Source organism: Podospora pseudocomata, chromosome 7 (genome assembly GCF_035222375.1).
Source record: "Podospora pseudocomata strain CBS 415.72m chromosome 7, whole genome shotgun sequence".
In the NCBI taxonomy this organism is placed as follows: domain Eukaryota; kingdom Fungi; phylum Ascomycota; class Sordariomycetes; order Sordariales; family Podosporaceae; genus Podospora; species Podospora pseudocomata.
The window spans coordinates 2,376,998-2,393,274 of NC_085891.1; the positions used below are offsets into that span (position 1 = coordinate 2,376,998).

Consider the following 16,277-nt stretch of genomic DNA (forward strand, 5'->3'; position numbering starts at 1 on the left):
GGGGGCTGTTATTCAACGTCAACTCACGAGTGAACTCACCTATTATCAACCATCAACATCAAAGTCTGTGGGTAATCAGGAGGACTGTGACCATGAGGGAAAGAATTACGTTTGTGCAAAAGGAGGGTGACTCGATAGAGCCCACAGCCTTGAAAGTCGACGGCAACGGACTGAAGGGCCCAGAAGTGAAGGCCGTCCGCGAAGACAGGCTGACATTCGCCCTGGATGAGTTGCCTGCCGAACTCAAAGCCTTGTTAGAGGGTGTCACCCAACTACACGTCCGATGGGTCAGTCCCGTCGCATATGAGGCTGTTAGTCCATTACTAGCACGTCTTCCTCCTGGCTTCCACCTGTTCTACACTCCTGGCAGTGATGCATCGTAAGCTTACCAGTCTTGTATACCCATTCATATACTGTACTAACATGCCCTCAGAATCAACCCCTGCCCCCTCCTCACCAAAGCATTCGGCCTCGACTCCTGCTCCTCCCCCTCGGACTCCTTCACCACCCTCCCAACCGACCGCTTCACCCACTCCACAACCCACCAATTCTACCAACCCCTCCCCTCCCTCAAAGTCTTCGCCCACTTCGCCAGATCCCTCCTCTGCCCCCCAGGCTCCCCTTCATCCTGCTCCTCCCGCCTCGGTTCCCTCACCGCAGCCAGCCAACTTGACCTCTCCTACGATACAATCTCTCACACCCTCCGCCTAACCTCCCTCTGGCCTTACTCCCCCCAATCCCTATCAGCATCCCTCCTCTCCCCCACCATCCGCACCGAAATCGGCATCCTCTCCCAAACCTCCCCCAAAACCCTCGAACCCCACGAAATCGGCATCTCAGGCCTCTTGACCGTCCTAGGGCAATCAACCACCCCCTCCCCAACATTATTCTCCTTCCCCTCCCGGCACAGGGACTCCTCCTCCTCCTTCCAAGCCCACTTCCTCCCCCCGACAGGCCTCCACCCAACCCTCCAGCTATCAATCTCCTCCCCTTCACCCCCGGCAAAATCCCCTACTGAAGAAACCTGCCGTTTACACGGGTACTTCACCCTTCCCAAAACCCTCTTCCCTGATCGTCACCAGCTCAACGATCCCCTTTTTCTGTCGTCTAAAAACCTGACTGCGGTTCGGTATATCACCCCTGGAATCGACCTCGAAGCACCAGAGTATGTAACCTCCACATGGGGCTCTGCCCTCCTTCTCGAGCTTGCTCCCCCCCATTCTTCTTCTTCTGGAAATGAATGGACAGCCGAAATCCCGCTTCATCTACGGTATATGCCTCCCAGTTTAACCGGGTATCAAAAGGCGGAGGTGCCCTACCCGGCATTGTTCTGGGCTTGCACAGCGGAGGAGGGGACGAAATTCCCGGGCAACCCCTTTGAGAAGGACAGGGTGGGCTATGATGGGTTGTTTGGGGAGAGGACGGTGTTTTGGCATTTGAATCCCTCGCCCGCGGATGGGAAACTGGTAAACACTGTCAAGGTCCCGGTGCTGAACCTGGAGAAGGCAGACTGGGTCGGGACTGTGACCGGGGCCGTGGTGGTGGCTGGGTTTGCGTGGGTGGTGATCAAGTTGCTTGGGGTCGTGGTGATGGGTGGGAAGAAGGTTGGTGAGGACAAGAAGAAAAAGCAGTGAGAGGGATTGGATGAGGTAATCATGAGGGACAGAAACAAGAGAATCATTGCGAGGCTTTCATAGCATGAGATTGATGGATTGATAATACAGACATAATCCGATACCTACCAATCTTATCTCTCGAGGTATATTTCAAGAACCTTTGCAAGTAGCCAGTTATTTTAGAGAGAACCTTTACGGAGCCCCCTATTTATCTTGCAAGTTCCCCACCCACCTGATATAGAATTAACTATATTTTAAAGGATGATTATTAAGTGTTAAAAAATAATTCATAGGCTTTAAAAATAGTTAAAAGACGGAAAGGATAGTTCAAAGGCCTTAAAAGATACTTAACAGGGCTTAAAAGATAGTTCAAGGGTCTTGAAGGATAGTTCAAGGGCTTTAAAAGATAGTTTAAAGGCCTTTAAAGATAGTTTACAATCCTTTAAACATAGTTTACAAGCCTTTGAAGATAATTTACAAGCCTTTAAAGATAATTTAAAGGCCATTTACTATATTATAGGAAAAGTAAGTAAATAGGTAAGGAGAGGGGCACTGGTAAGGGAAAATAAGGGGCTCCCTAAAGGTTCTCTCTTATTTTCTCCCAACAGCGTTAGATACCTCCCACAAGAGCAACACACGCACGCATATATCAAAACCAACCAGCAAGTCTGAATCACACCAAACACCAAAAAATAATCGTCTCTTGTTTTGGAAAATTGTATACTTCATCTTCTTCCCACCCAAAACGCTGAAAACATGTATTTTACGGCTCCTCTCCCCCTCCCTTTCCTCCACCCAACCAAAACCACTTAAACATACATCATTGAGCCTGCTACTACTCTGACTAGGTATCCGCTGAAACCTGTCTGCGTGCATAGAATACGAGAAAAAAGAAACATTTTAAACACCAAACCCCTGTGAACTCGCTGCTTCCGCCCCCCCTGAACGGCCCCTCGGACCGGTTATAGCCCGATGAGTTATCGGCTGCGTCTCCTATTTGCAGTGCTCAGATAAGTCGCGCAGTTTACACTGATCGCACGCGATCTGTTCAAAGTACGACCCCCCTGTACATACAAGATGAGCATCCTGGCATGGATGACAGATCTGATGGCCGGTGGTGGTTTTCCGTTGCTGTGCAGGCGGCTTGTAATCCCTTCGAGGCCTGTTCAAGACAGGATCATATTTGCACTGATCATGCGTCTGGTGATCTTTACATTGCTTGCATGGGGATTTCCGATCACATGGGATTCCTCCTCCTCTGTCCGCACATGGGAAACAATACGCGGTAGACTTTGCTTCTTTTTTTTCGTGCGCCACTTCTCTTATATGTTCCCGGAGAAACTTTTCACTTTTGAATCCAGTTTCGTTCCGGCAATTGGGGAGCGGACAATAATGGCGACCCCCACCCGCTGCGGGAGGCTGATTTCCATCGTGAGGCTGCGAGTTCAGGAGAGGCTGACCTTCTTCGTGCGCCACATCTTTCATATGTTGCCGGAGATTTTTTTCACTTTTGAATCCAGTTTCGTTCCGGCAATGGGGGAGTGGACAATACTAGCGACCCCCACGCCTTGCGGGAGGCTGGTTCCCATCGTGAGACCGCGAGTCTGGGAAAGGCTGACCTTCGCCGGCAGAGAACCCACTGTTCGAAAAACCATAGTGCGGCAAATTGTCTTGAGTAAAGAGTTGCGAATCTTCTTCAGGAGGCTGATTGGTTTGAGGAGGCATGACTTCTTCTCGGTATTCATCCTCCCAAAGAGACTGCGAATTTTGGGAAGGTTGCCCTTCGTTGGTATCGAACCCACCATCCAAAAATCCAGAGGGTAACACACCATCATCATCATCATCATCATCAATGAAAGACAGATTCTCCTCAGGAGGCTGATCAACTTGAGAGGGCATGATCTCTTCTCGGCGTTCTTCCCCCCGAAGAGGCTGCGGGTGTTGGGAAGGCTGACCTTCGTCGCCATGATTTCCACTAGTCGCCCAACGATAGTACTCGAAATTGGCTTCATTTTGCAAAAACGGATCCTGATCGGGAGGCGCGTCGGCATATGGCCGCCAGATTATGTTATCATCTGGCCCACTGGTTAAGAAACGACAGGGCGACTCAGAAATAGGCGCATCTTCTCCCGGGGGCCGATCCTTCTTGGCAGACTGCTAGTCTTTGAAAAGCTCATTTTCGTCCTCAGACACCATACTCTGAAAATCAACGGACGTTTCCAGCCACGGCGCCCCAGGAACCTGAGCGGAGTACACCAAAACGGAACGATTTCGTACGGGCTTGGCTTCTCGGAATAGTATCCGAAAGATCCACGGATCCAATCCCCGACCGGTTGACAATCGTCCAGGAAATAAATCCCTTCCAGGCTGACCTTGGCTCTAGGAAGTCCGCGTATGATTCGGATTCAAGGCGGGTATGACGATCCCCGTCCCTCCAGCTGGCGCCGCACTACCGGCCCCAACACTCGGACTCCTCCCATCTCCCACCACTGGCAGCCCGCCGCCTCCGGCCAGCCTCGCCCTGACCCTCTCCTGATGCGTGTTGTTCTTCCTCAGATGCACCTCAAAGCCCTTGACCGTGTGCTCCGGACCAACGGTATAACTCTTGCCCGGACAGTCTGCACACTTGATCCTAGGCAAGAATACGTATTTTGTCGTGGGCAAGGCCATCTGTTCCGGGGTGAGAGGCAAAGGCATCGAGTTCCCTGTTTCGGAGTTGATGGCAAAGTACCGCATTGTAGAGTCAAAGATGTCGTTGGGGTAGTCGCGGCGAAGCTCATCAAGACAGGCTGTGAGCCACGCTGGTGGTGGTGGCTAAGGGCAGGGTATGAGTAACTAGCCAACACGGGCTCGAAGTGGGACAAGGGGTCAAACTTACGGCTGCAATCTTGGGTTGTGTGCCATCCGGGTTCGGTGGTGGAGCCGGAATGCCATCTTGCTGGTTCTGAACATTAGGGGCCACGGCGCCGCCTGCTGCTGATGGCGTTGACGGTGGGCCCATCGAACCCGCCACGCCCGGAGCTCGTAGGTGAGCAGGCGTTGGTGTAGCTGAGCCTAGCGCTGCCAGCGGCCTCGGCTTGTACTCCCGCATAAACTTCCTAAGTCGAGCCGGGTTGACACGCAGAGTGATCATGTATTGCTGTGGCACATCTTCTGTCTGCTCCCTGGTGGCCTCCCGGCCATACCGCCGAGACGTTCGGGTCTCGTGGTGGTGGATGACAGCCTCAGGGGTCTCGGATCGGCCAATATTGGCCATGCGCTGGGCAGCTGCCGTGGCGGCGCCGCGCATACCCCTGGTTCTGGCGGTCCCTTGAAGCTGAGACACGGCCGGTGAATCAGGATCAGACTCGTCACTGTCTTCCGAGTCTGAAAGGTCGACACCATCTCTGAGTGTCCTCTTGCCTCCCCTGCCAGCCCCAGCACCAGTGGCGCGCTTGAACAGCCGGCTTTCCTCAATGTTTAGAGCTGCACCGGGCAGCACCGAGGATACGATCGAAGTTCGGATGGTCCTTTGCCTTTCCTTAAGATCCGGCAACTGAGGCCCACCACGTCTGTTGGTAGAACGCTTCTGTCGCCTCTGCTCACGTGAGAACATGTTTTCGGTTCGTTCCAGTTCGGCCTCGGTATTCTCGTACAAGTACGGTGCGTAGTCCTTGGCTTGTTGTTGAGGTCGGAACACAGATGGAAGGGGTGTAGGCAAGAAGGCAGCAAGGAGGTCTGGATCCTCGATTGGCCGGCCGTCGAATGGATGGCCCACACTGTACAGACTGCGCGTGAAGAGCTGGACCTGTTCCCTGATGCAGTGAGCAATGGCGGTTGTGAACTCGCCCGACAGAGAGAGGTCCCGGGCCATGCAAGCAGCAAATTCCTCGGGCGAGTTCAGGGGGTTGTTGAGCTCCCATTCAAACTGGTCCACGAGCGTGTGTGCCCCAATGGTGATGTTGAGTTTGATCAGGATGCGCATCTCGTCATTCTTGTATGCCGAATAGGGGAGCTCGGGGTCGAGGGCTTCCTCTTCCGAGTGGACGAAGGGGAAAAAATCCTGGAGCTGTTCCGTCATCTGGGCAACCACTTGGTCATAGACAGGTTTGGCCAGAGGCGGTTCGAGGCCCATGTCTTCGACCAGTTCAGCGGCAAAGTGTTCGACTGACACGAGGCGCTCATAGAGGTTGAAGGTAAAGGTATCCCGGAGCTTGATTTTGTCGTAGTCCACATCTATCCGGACGGGAACCAGTTCTTCAGGCTGCTCTGCCTGCTTCTTGATCTGGGACTTTGTGAACTTGACAGGTGGCGTAGCCCTGCGACCGGGGCGACGCCTCTGGGAGGGATATATGAGCTTGGTCGTCCCGCCATTCTCCGTGTAGCCGTTGCCATAACCGCGGTAGCCTTCACCATATAACCTAGCCGGATACTGGTGATAGAATTCCTTGTAGGTCTTGAAGTCACTGGTGCGCGCAAGCACATCCTTGGTAGTCTTTTCGAGCCGTATTTGATCTTCGCCGAGAAGAGAAGAATGAACCCAGTCGCGTGTCTGGAAGCGGTCCACCATGACTCTTGTGAAGCTGTCCTTGTCGCGTATGGGGAGCGCCGCATCCCCATCCTCGGGCTCGGGGCTTGTGGCAGAGGATTTAGTTGGGCCATCGGCAGGTGTGGATGCAGAAGGCTGGTGGGAAGATGATGGGCCGTCGACCTGGACGTCGGTGTCAGGGGGGAGGTCGGCGGCAGTGGTCGACGTGGACGACGTGCCCAGTGCTGGTGGTGCTGACCCTTGGAGAGCAGCCATTGCCGCGAGGTAGCGGGTATGTTTCGTATGTGTCTGCTGGATATAGTGGAATAGAGGGAATTCGATGGGGTACGTTAGCAAATAGTGGCTAGGAGGGGTGCAGCCTTGTTGCTGTGTTGCGTATCAATGGACTGTCGTTGAGCGTGAATGGTGAAGTGAAGCAAAGCAAATTGCAAGGCTGCTGCTGGTGTTGGCTTCAGATCAATGGGCGCCAGAGAGATGCGAAAGTGCAAGAAACGGCGAGGCGCGCGTCGCAGCAGGAGCCAATGGGACGCGAGAAGGTAGCGTCAAGGAGCTCAAGAGTATCAGATACTTCTATCCTAAGTATAGATCAGGTGAAGAACAGGGTAGCTAGTACTTCATTGCAATCAAGGTAGCAATGTGGCCCGTGCCTACCACTCAGAAGCCCAGAAGGAGGTCATAACGTGGTGGGGTGCAGCGACGAGCGAAGGCACAAATGCAAAGAAGAACCCCGCCTTCACAAAATCAAGCAACCGCAACAGGCTCAAAATCGTCACGCCCCGCCAGCCGCCTTGATTGTTTGCTCTCCCCCCCTTCCTCCCCTCGCTCAGTACTATTTTGTTTATTTCCCCGACTGTCCACCGCTCGTTCGAGTCCAGCCGCCAAAATGACCACCGAGGAGAAGCCCGTCGGTCAGTACACACCCCCCTTCCCTTCGCCTTGCTACATAGGATCCCCATGCCTTGCTTCTTGTCTCTTTTTTGTACAGGACAGGACCACCTTGGGCTCCCCATCATGCGCCCGCCCGATGCTAACCTTGTTTTTCCCGCCATAAAGACTACACTCTGAACAACCCCGACACCCTCACCAAGTACAAGACCGCCGCCCAGATCTCGGAGAAGGTCTTGGCCGAGGTATCGAAGCTATGCGTCGCTGGTAGCAAGATCGTCGACATCTGCGAAAAGGGCGACAAGCTCATCGAGGAGGAAGTTGCCAAGGTCTACCGCGGCAAGAAGATCACCAAGGGTACGTTAAGAGGTGCCCGACCTGGGATCCTGCCTGCCGCACCTTGACATGTCGCCACTGGCTCCCGATACCCCCTGAGCTTGTGCTTGTGCCGGTTGTTGGTGTTGACACAGATTTTTCCGCCGATCTATAGGTTTCTCTCATCCCACCACCGTCTCCCCGGCTGCCTTTGTCACTCCTTACACCCCCCTGAAGACGGACGAGAAGGAGGCTGCGACTGAGATCCAGGCCGGCGAGCCCATCAAGATCCAGCTCGGTGCCCAGATCGATGGCTTCGGCTCCATCGTTTGCGACACCGTCGTCGCCCCCGAGAAGGAGGGAGCCGAGCCCGTCATCGAGGGCCGCACTGCCGACCTTCTCCTGGCCACCTACTATGTCAACGAGCTCCTCCTTCGGTTGATGATCCCCCCTGGACTTTTGGCCAGCGGCACCGAAGAGGAGAAGGCCAAGGCTGCTTCCGTCAAGCCTCCCTCGCAGTCCAAGATCTCCAGCCTTTTGGAGAAGGTCGCCCAGGCCTACGACTGCAACATTGTTGAAAGCACGACCTCGTGGCTCTTTGACCGCAACGAGATCGAGGGCTCCAAGAAGATTGTCATCTCGCCTGGCGAGGGCACCAAGGGCGAGGGCGTCCCCGAGGTCGGTGAGGTCTGGGGTGTCGAGGTTGGCGTCAGCTTGGGCTCTGGCAAGGTCAAGCAGTTTGAGCAAAGAACGACTCTGCACCGCCGCACCGCCAATACATACGCCCTCAAGCGTCCCACCTCGCGCAAGATCCTCTCCGAGGTGCAGAAGAAGTTTGGCACATTCCCCTTCAGCTTGCGCCAGCTCGAGGATGAGCGTGATGCCAAGTCTGGCATCATCGAGTGTGTTCGTGGCAATGTGATCCGTCAGTACGAGGCCAGTGGCGAGAAGGACGGCGAGCCTGTTGCCAGACTTTTGACCACCGTTGGTAAGAAACATTTGGAATTCCACGTCATTCTAGGACAGCTGCAGACAGAGATGTGCTGACAAATGATTGATTGTAGCCATCACCAAGAACGGCCTCTCCAAGGTTGGTGCTCCCCCTGCTTTGGACCTCGCCAAGGTGAAGTCGGACAAGAAGATTGTGGATGAGGAGATCCTCAAGATTCTTGAGCAGCCCCTGTCCCGCAACACGGGCAAGAAGAACAAGAACAAGAAGAAGAAGGCCGAGGGCGAGGAGTAAACGCAACGGCGGGTTGAATATGGGGGGCATTGAGCTGGATTCAGCGTCGCTACCCGAGCACAGGAATGTCCGGGGTGCAAACACCTCCTCCAAGCAGCTTCTCGGCTCTCCGGCCGCAACGGCTTTGTTACGTGGAGGACTGGGCTTGAAGTGCCCAGCAGAACAGTAGGGACAGTCGAGCAACGGCAAGCTGGGAGGGGCAAAGCGAAAGGTGTGGGGATGTGGTAGGAGAAAAAGGTTTTCTATCCATTACCCCCGCCGCCTTGGCTTATCGCTGTTTCTTAGTTCGAGCAGATATGAATAAAAAAAGTTAATCGCACTTTGGCATCCCTTGCAGCTGAGTGAACAGTAGGTATGAAGTTAGTGACGCTAGGTGGTGACGCTATGAGGCGTGTGTTAACGTCGGGTGGGTGGCGTCAGGATGGAGGACGTGGGAGGACGGAGAGGGGAGGAAAGGGGGGGGATGGATGGGAGTGTAGTCATCGGCGGGGTCTGGAGCAAGATGAGGTGGAGGAGGTGTCGGGTGAGAGGAGCAAGCTGGGATTCACTTGAATATTGTGTTGTTGACGTGGATTGTTTTCTCGAGGCAGGTCCTATTGTGTGTCTATTGTTGTAGGTGGTGGCCTATTGTGCTGGCTGGCAGCTGCAAGACGGAAGGAAGGAGGGGGGTTTTTTTTTTGGCAGAGCAAGAAACACAACCAACCCCCTAGCCCCCCTGAAGCAGAACAGCCCCCTGCGACCTAAAGTTTACCACTCACTTTTTTTCATCCACAACCTTCATCTCCTTTCTCGCCCACATCAATCACTCGCCGACCTGTGGCCATCGGCATACTCATCTTCTCATTCACCACTGCCTAGATATACAGGCAACGCAGCAAATCAAGGGCGCGCCGAGCAACGCGTCACTTATCTCATCCATCAACTCGAGTCGGCAGTCAAGGAGAGCGAGCGACCAAGCAGCTCACAAACAGAGAACTCTCAGGGCATCACGCTCGACGACAGCAGACAAGAAGCGACTCGCTCGAGATCAAAAAGCCATCCTCACTTCCTTTTCATTTTGATCCCGAAAAATCAGGATCAATTTTTTCCACGTGTGTTGGTCCTATTTTTTCCACCGAGGAGAGGAAAATCGGGCGCAGGCAGGCAGCTCAGTGCTGAAGCTTAACCTACAGTGGCACCCCCCTGGTCAGGCCCGTCACCCGTCACCTCCGACCACAAGATCTCCGTCTGGAGCGACACACCCCCTACACACCTCCTTTCCCGCACCCTTTTCTCCCACAAAAGCTACTAGCAATCGCGCGTTCAACGCCGGAAAAACGCGACGATTTTTGCAACGATTCCCACTCTGGAGCAGACACCAGGTACGTCTTGTGCGCCTTGTTTTTTGTCTGCAGCCATGCTAACACGTTGCGCAGGCGCGAAACGAACCACGGCGTGCGTTGGTTCCATCAAAGAAGGGGGCGAACGAGGCCGAGTCGCCCAGGAGCTGCTCTTGCTGATTCCCGCACTGCACCACCTACCACACCCACACTCGCACCCGCGACCGCAGCTGCGAGCCCTATCATGCCAGTAACCACAATATCTTCCAACACGCGGGCCTCTCGGTCGCGTTTTTCGAGTCCGCAAGTCACGGCGTCCGAGTCCGCCACAAAGGAGTCTTCGGCCGCCGCCGTCTCTGCTGCCGAGGGCAGAGAGCCAAAGAAGAGCACTTTCTTGGAGCGCTGGTTGGAGCCCCCAGTGCAGAGCAAGCCCAGTTATCAGGAAGCAGGCCTTGTGCGGCAGGGCGTCTTTGACAATATGGCACCTCTAGGCACCATGCCGAAGCTCGGCGTCTTCAAGTCTTCAAGCGCCGCGACACCAACACCAGCCGCCAACCCTCCCAAGACCAGAATTGTTCTCAAGTCGAGCAGACCTGCGGCGTCATCTACGCCCACCCCTGCGGCGCTGCCACCACCTCCTCCGCCGGCGCCTGAGGAGGACGAGACGGAGGAGGAGGACGAGACGGCCGAGCCATACACGGAAGCCCCCTACCTGGAGCGGATCAAGAGCGAGGACAGAGGTCTTGCCGAGGGCATCAATTACAGGGAGACGACTCCTGCAGTGAGTGCACCCTCGCGCTCACATGGCTCTTTTTCTTCGCGTGACGTGGAGGCGGGCAACTGGGGTCCGGGCAGGATGTCGCAGGTGTCGTCGGCCGACCGCAGAAGTCAGTCCCGGGCAAGCGCCTCATCGCATCCTTCTCATCATCATCATATTCAGCAGCAACCGTCCACAAGCAGTGCGTCTCGTGAGGATGATTTGAAAAAGATCACGGCCAAGGTGGTGGAGGCTGCGGTTGAGGCAGCGCTGCAGTTTTGTCGCTACCCCACTGCCTGGGCCCTGCGCACCCTCTACGATGAAAATTGCACTAGCCTGGAATTTCTCACCATGATCGAGAAGGTGTTCATGCAGAAGGCGGACGCACCCACGCTCAGCAAGTTTGCTAAGGATATCCAGAAGAAAAAGAAGGAGGGCAAGGCCTCCAACCAGGGATTCCAATACTTTTTTGGCCACGAACAAACCTCGATCCCGCCGGCGAAGCCTGCGCCCTACAACCATCTCATCAACTTTGGCGTGTCGCTTCTTCACTTTAAGGAATCAGAACCAGCCCCCAAGACCGAGAGGCAATCGACGCTCGATCGTCATACTGAACAGCCCGAGCCTGAGCCAGAAACTCGAACAGTCCCAGCCCCAGCCTGTGCACCACCACAACAGCAAGAGTCGCCAGCGCAGCCAGAGCCGGCGCAGGAACCGGTGCAGCTGCCATTGCGGGAAGCGACACCACTTCCCGCCGCTGTCGCCGAGAGCCCCCCGGTTGTTGAAGACTCTGTCGGGCCTCTCCCGTCAGACCCAGAGCCTGTTGGCACCACAGCGCCCGATACCGAGCCAGAGCAGACGCCTGAGCTCCCACAGCGCAACGAGCCTCAGGCTGAGCCGGAGCGTCGAGAGGACAAAGAGCCAGAGGAGCCCCCTCGCAAGAAACGAAAATCAGCTCGACATTCAGAGGCGACATCCAAGAAGATGATGGAAGCAGCAGCCGCCGCCGCCGCCGCCGCCAGCGCGACGACGACGACGACAACCCAAGAGGTCGACGGCAAGCTGGTCGCAGAGACACCGCGCCGCCGCACCAGAGCGACGTCTCATTCCAGCACATCAACGCTATCCACGGCACGCTCACTGTCACTGACACCGGTAGCAGCCCGGCATCAGGCGATTGAAAATGAAGAGGAGACCCTGGTCTCCGATGCGCCTCCTTCGCGCAACAGCCCTGCCCCGGCCCAGCCAATCAACGGCAAGCGGCGTCGGTCCAATGCACCACGCAAGAGCAAGGGCGGGAACGTGTCACCCTCCCGGCGCTCGTCTGTTGCTTCGGCTGCGCCGCGTCCTGCTCAGTCGGCCAGCAACTCCCGCCGCCAGACGCCAGCCGTTGACCAGTCGCTTGTCGATGAGGAGCCCTACGACCCCGGCGCCACCGTCGACACATTCATCACCAGCCTGAACGGCAAGAAGAACAAGCCCGCCATCGTGTTCACCAGCAAGGTCGGCAAGCTTGACGAGAACGACGAAAAGACTCAGCGTCGTCGCCAGGCCAAGGAAGTCACCAACGGCAAGATTCTTGAGGATGCCATCACGAAGAAGGATGCCAGCGGTCAGTGGGAGTACAGCAACGCTCGAGGGCTCGTCGACCAGCCTTTAGCCGATGAATCCATGATGATGGAGACACCCAACGCGTTGGCCACACGGCTGCGGGCCACTCTACCCGCCTCCCGCTCTACCCCGGCTGCTCGGGAAGGCAGAAACACCCGGTCTGCCCGGAAGCGATCTCATGATGAGGTTGAAGATCCAACGTCGCCCATCACGCCAGGCTTTCCCAACTCAGCCGCGCCTTCTACTGCCGCCAACTCACGTGCTGGCACACCTGCCACTCTGCGCCCTGCCAAGAAGGCCCGCACCGGGCTCAGAGTTAAGAATTCGTAAGTGCTTCTTGGATGACGGAGAATCAATCTACAATCTACTGACATGGTTTGTGTAGGCCCATGAAGAAAAAGACGGGTCCCTTGGCAGGTATTCCCCGTCCCAGCGGCGAGCGGAGCAGTCCCGTCGGCAACGGTCCCGTCGGCAATCCTCAGGTAAGCAAGCACCTTTGATTTCATCAAATATCATCTCTGCCCTGCGATATCCTTGAATGCGAGTGCATCATGGTTCAGAGACACACACGCGTGTGTGTGTGCATGTATGTGTGTGTGTGTGTGTGTGTCTCCCACACCTACCTTACCCTTTTGTCCCTCCCACGACATCACTAGTAGTCCCCCACCCTCCCCAAAAAAAAACTCTGCGAAATTACCACAGTTATGACCAGCAAAGAGGTAACTAACCATGCACAGGATGACAACGACGACTATTGCGCCTCTTGCAGCAGCAACGGCGAGCTCATCTGCTGCGACGGCTGCACCCGGTCGTTTCACTTCAATTGTGTCGATCCCCCGTTGGCACGAGATGCGATGCCTAACGAGTGGTTTTGCAACGTGTGCCGCATGACGCGCGAACTGCAACCTTTCCGCGAGCACACGGGATCCTTTGCCCTGCTTTTTGAGAAGCTCGAAGCCAAGAACTCGACCGCTTTTGCCTTGCCGCCCGACATCCGCAACTGCTTCGAGGGAGTCCGCACAGGACCCGAGGGCGAGTATGAAGAGATTCTGCCAGTCGTCAAGACTGCTCGCAAGAAGAAGAGCGATGAAGAGGCGCCTGATTTCTTCAGGCTCCGCGATGCCGAGGGCAATGCTGCCATCTGCCATAGCTGCCAGAAACACAGCGCTTCGGACCGCGCCATTATCCCATGCAGCGCCTGTGGTATCTTTTGGCATCTCGACTGCCTAGATCCGCCCTTGGCCAACCCCCCGGTCCTGCGCACGTGGAAGTGCCCTCTCCATATTGACGAGCTCTTGGCTGAGATGCCCGAGGTGCTCGCTCCTGCCCACCGGGTCCGCAAGCCCAAGACAGCCAGTGTGATTCGGCCTGCTTTCAGCCGCGGCTTCATCAACGACGGCTACATCGACGTCGCTCTCGAGGAAGACACGCCCGCCAGCAGCTGGCGGAACAGCGAGGCGTACGGCCGCACTGTGCGTCTTCCGGAGAGGGGTATTAGGGCCGACTTTCTGTCTCGGTAAGTGACTGCATCGTGTTGTTGGACGACCGAATCGCCAGACTAACTTTTTGCAGCGCTCGCTTCAACCGCAAGGGGAAGCCTATCCCGCCATTGAATGCGGCAACGATCCCAGCCGTTCCGCTTACGCAACGGACTCTTGAGGAGCAGCAAGCCGTTCGCAACCTGGCCCAGCTCAGCGGCCAGGGGACTGCCCCCATCACCACCTTGATCGATACACTGATCGCCCAGGCCGACCCATGCGTCGTCAATCTCATGTCTCGTGGGAGCGCCGATCACTTCCAGTCCGCCGAGCAGCTCACTCGGATGGACCAGCAGAGCTTGCGCGCCATGCTGGCCCAGGCCGAGGTCATGTCGCAGCAAATCCGGCAGCTCCTCAGCTCTGGCGCCAACGGGACTGCACCTGCGGTTCCTAGCCTGACGACCTCGATGTCCATTGATGGCGACTCCGAGGCCGACAAAGTGGCTCCATCCCCGGCTGCCACCGATGATGTCCCCGCCATGACCCAAGGCGAAAAGACGCCTGCCCTAGGCGACCAATCTCCCGAGGCTCCCCTGGAGGAGAACCCAAGCAAGGATGCCAACTTGCCGACCACACCGACCAAGGCCACCTCGGTCGGAACCGAGCCCGCCATCGTTGAATCCAACAGCGATGACAAGAACTCGGTCGACGGGGACGTCATGGACCTCGAGTAGACGCATTTGTTTTCTACTATTATACATACAAACCGTTGCGTAGGCAACATGGCTTTTTGAGAAAGGTTGTGGAGCAAGTGACGGTCTGAAGAGCCGGGTTTGTTTTTACCTTACGGTTCAATTATATATTACACGGACGACTTGAGAAGGAGCTACAAAGCAGAGAGTTGTTCACAAGCGCCGATTAATTACACCGGCGGCGCGGTCCTTTTTTTTTTTTTTTTTTTTTTTTTAAGTCGTGTTTATAACCGAACATACCTTTAGACTCGTCTTTTTTTCACGCATTCGGGTTGATACACTTTTTTTTCGGGTGGTTTTTCCCCCCGACATCCTTGACACCAAACAACCTGAGCTTTTTTCGAATTGGGGCACTGGGTTTGGGGGGTTTGGGATTTTTAACATCATACCTGGGAGTTTTATTTATGGCGGGGGTTGGTTGGGTTGGGAAAGGAATTTGGGAGGGAGCGAAGGTTTTGTCATTTTCTGTTTGTTGGGTGGTGTCAATAAAAAGAGCGATGGGCAAGGGGGTGAAGGAGAGGCGGTGATGGTGACGCTGGTGCTGGTGGTGGTTTTCTTTCGATTTATTGTTTTTGTTTGTGTACCATTAGCGAGAAAGGCGCATTTTTGCGAGAGGAAATTAAGCATCAGTGGTTTTAAAGAAGCGGGTTTGCTTATGCGTCCACGACTGCGGTGTGTATGACACACTGACTTGGGGTTGGGGTTGGGGGTTTGGGATTCCTTTGTTGGGTCTTTGTCAACAGTTGGCAAAGGGGCCCCTTTATTAGCCTCGACCGGGGGTTGGTGGTGGTCTGTACTTGAGTGACTGGACTAGGTACTTGGCCTGGCTGGGTATATGGCGATGGAGCATGGGAGTTGGGAGGGAAGGGAAAGGTGGTGGTTGGTTCGGAGGGAAGGGAAGGTGGTAGACGGGATGCGCTTGACTTGTGGGAAGACCTCAGACCTGGACGTTTGGCGACTGGGTTTATGAACAAACGGGATTGGGCTTGAGGGATGGATACTCTACAGTGTCTGCCTCTCTGGATGGGGGAATTCGTTGGTCACCTGGGAGAAGAGAGGTCTTAGTTACACAGAGGGTATAAATTCATGGGTTACATTTATGTCGGGTGGTTTGGCGACTTTGTGACTTGTCTCATGGGTGCATGATTGGTGACGGCTTCAAGTCCTTTCCTTTCCAGCCACCCCAGTCCGCTATTTATCATGTTTCGGATTACATGACTCGTCTGGCTTCATATCGCCTTGGTTTCTTTTGTAAGGATGGGTGTGGTTACTACGTTTCATGTCCGAAACACTTATTCCCCTTTCCTTTTCGTCTGAATATCGAGTGGTGACTTGCCAACTGCCTGGCTGGTGATATTTTGTGGTTATGCTGAGCTGAGAAAAATGTGAGACATAGGACCTAACTCTGCTGCCAACGTCATCAAAGAACCAGCATCAGTGGTTTAGTGGTAAAATCCATCGTTGCCATCGATGGGCCCCGTGTTCGATTCACGGCTGATGCATAATAATTTCTCTTTTGAATTTTTTGCATTCCTTCTCCACACACTCCGTCACTTTTCTTCTCGCTACTTTTAGTTTTCATTTCAGGCTGTTATGCTTTCTTTCTTGATACCTGCGTCAATGTTCTTCTTCATCTCTGGAACAACTGCAAGATAACCAACCCAATCAAACAATGCCACAGATACAATGAACACCATGGCGGTAAAATCTGGCATTTTCCTACATGGGTACTCTTCCGTAAATGCCCTCGATAGTACTAGAAATATCCCTCAC

At 55.0% G+C, this 16,277-nt stretch overlaps 4 protein-coding genes and 1 non-coding gene across 5 annotated transcripts; 4 read left to right on the top strand and 1 right to left on the bottom strand.

The window, feature by feature from the left end:
* Positions 1 to 26: 26 nt before the first annotated feature.
* On the top strand, positions 27 to 1,779 carry PBN1 (protease B nonderepressible form). Its single transcript, XM_062893686.1, has 2 exons — positions 27 to 379; positions 434 to 1,779. The coding sequence occupies exons 1-2, from the start codon at positions 93 to 95 to the stop codon at positions 1,632 to 1,634; spliced, it is 1,488 nt and encodes a 495-aa protein (XP_062739521.1). The 5' UTR covers positions 27 to 92; the 3' UTR covers positions 1,635 to 1,779.
* A 2,216-nt stretch (positions 1,780 to 3,995) lies between these two features.
* Positions 3,996 to 6,399, bottom strand: SNF5 (SWI/SNF chromatin-remodeling complex subunit; the record flags this gene model as incomplete). Its single annotated transcript, XM_062893687.1, has 2 exons — positions 3,996 to 4,430; positions 4,495 to 6,399. The coding sequence occupies 2 exons, from the start codon at positions 6,397 to 6,399 to the stop codon at positions 3,996 to 3,998; spliced, it is 2,340 nt and encodes a 779-aa protein (XP_062739522.1).
* A 378-nt stretch (positions 6,400 to 6,777) lies between these two features.
* QC762_708440 (uncharacterized protein) lies at positions 6,778 to 8,587 on the top strand (the record flags this gene model as incomplete). The annotated part of the gene is made up of 4 exons (XM_062893688.1): positions 6,778 to 7,052; positions 7,198 to 7,386; positions 7,520 to 8,332; positions 8,409 to 8,587. The coding sequence occupies exons 1-4, from the start codon at positions 6,857 to 6,859 to the stop codon at positions 8,585 to 8,587; spliced, it is 1,377 nt and encodes a 458-aa protein (XP_062739523.1). The 5' UTR covers positions 6,778 to 6,856.
* A 1,563-nt stretch (positions 8,588 to 10,150) lies between these two features.
* On the top strand, positions 10,151 to 14,835 carry QC762_708450 (uncharacterized protein; the record flags this gene model as incomplete). Its single annotated transcript, XM_062893689.1, has 4 exons — positions 10,151 to 12,600; positions 12,660 to 12,756; positions 13,012 to 13,790; positions 13,847 to 14,835. The coding sequence occupies 4 exons, from the start codon at positions 10,151 to 10,153 to the stop codon at positions 14,484 to 14,486; spliced, it is 3,966 nt and encodes a 1,321-aa protein (XP_062739524.1). The 3' UTR covers positions 14,487 to 14,835.
* A 1,100-nt stretch (positions 14,836 to 15,935) lies between these two features.
* QC762_0111150 lies at positions 15,936 to 16,006 on the top strand. Its single transcript has one exon. It is a non-coding gene; the product is annotated as a tRNA-Gly (tRNA).
* The last annotated feature ends 271 nt before the right edge of the window (positions 16,007 to 16,277 follow it).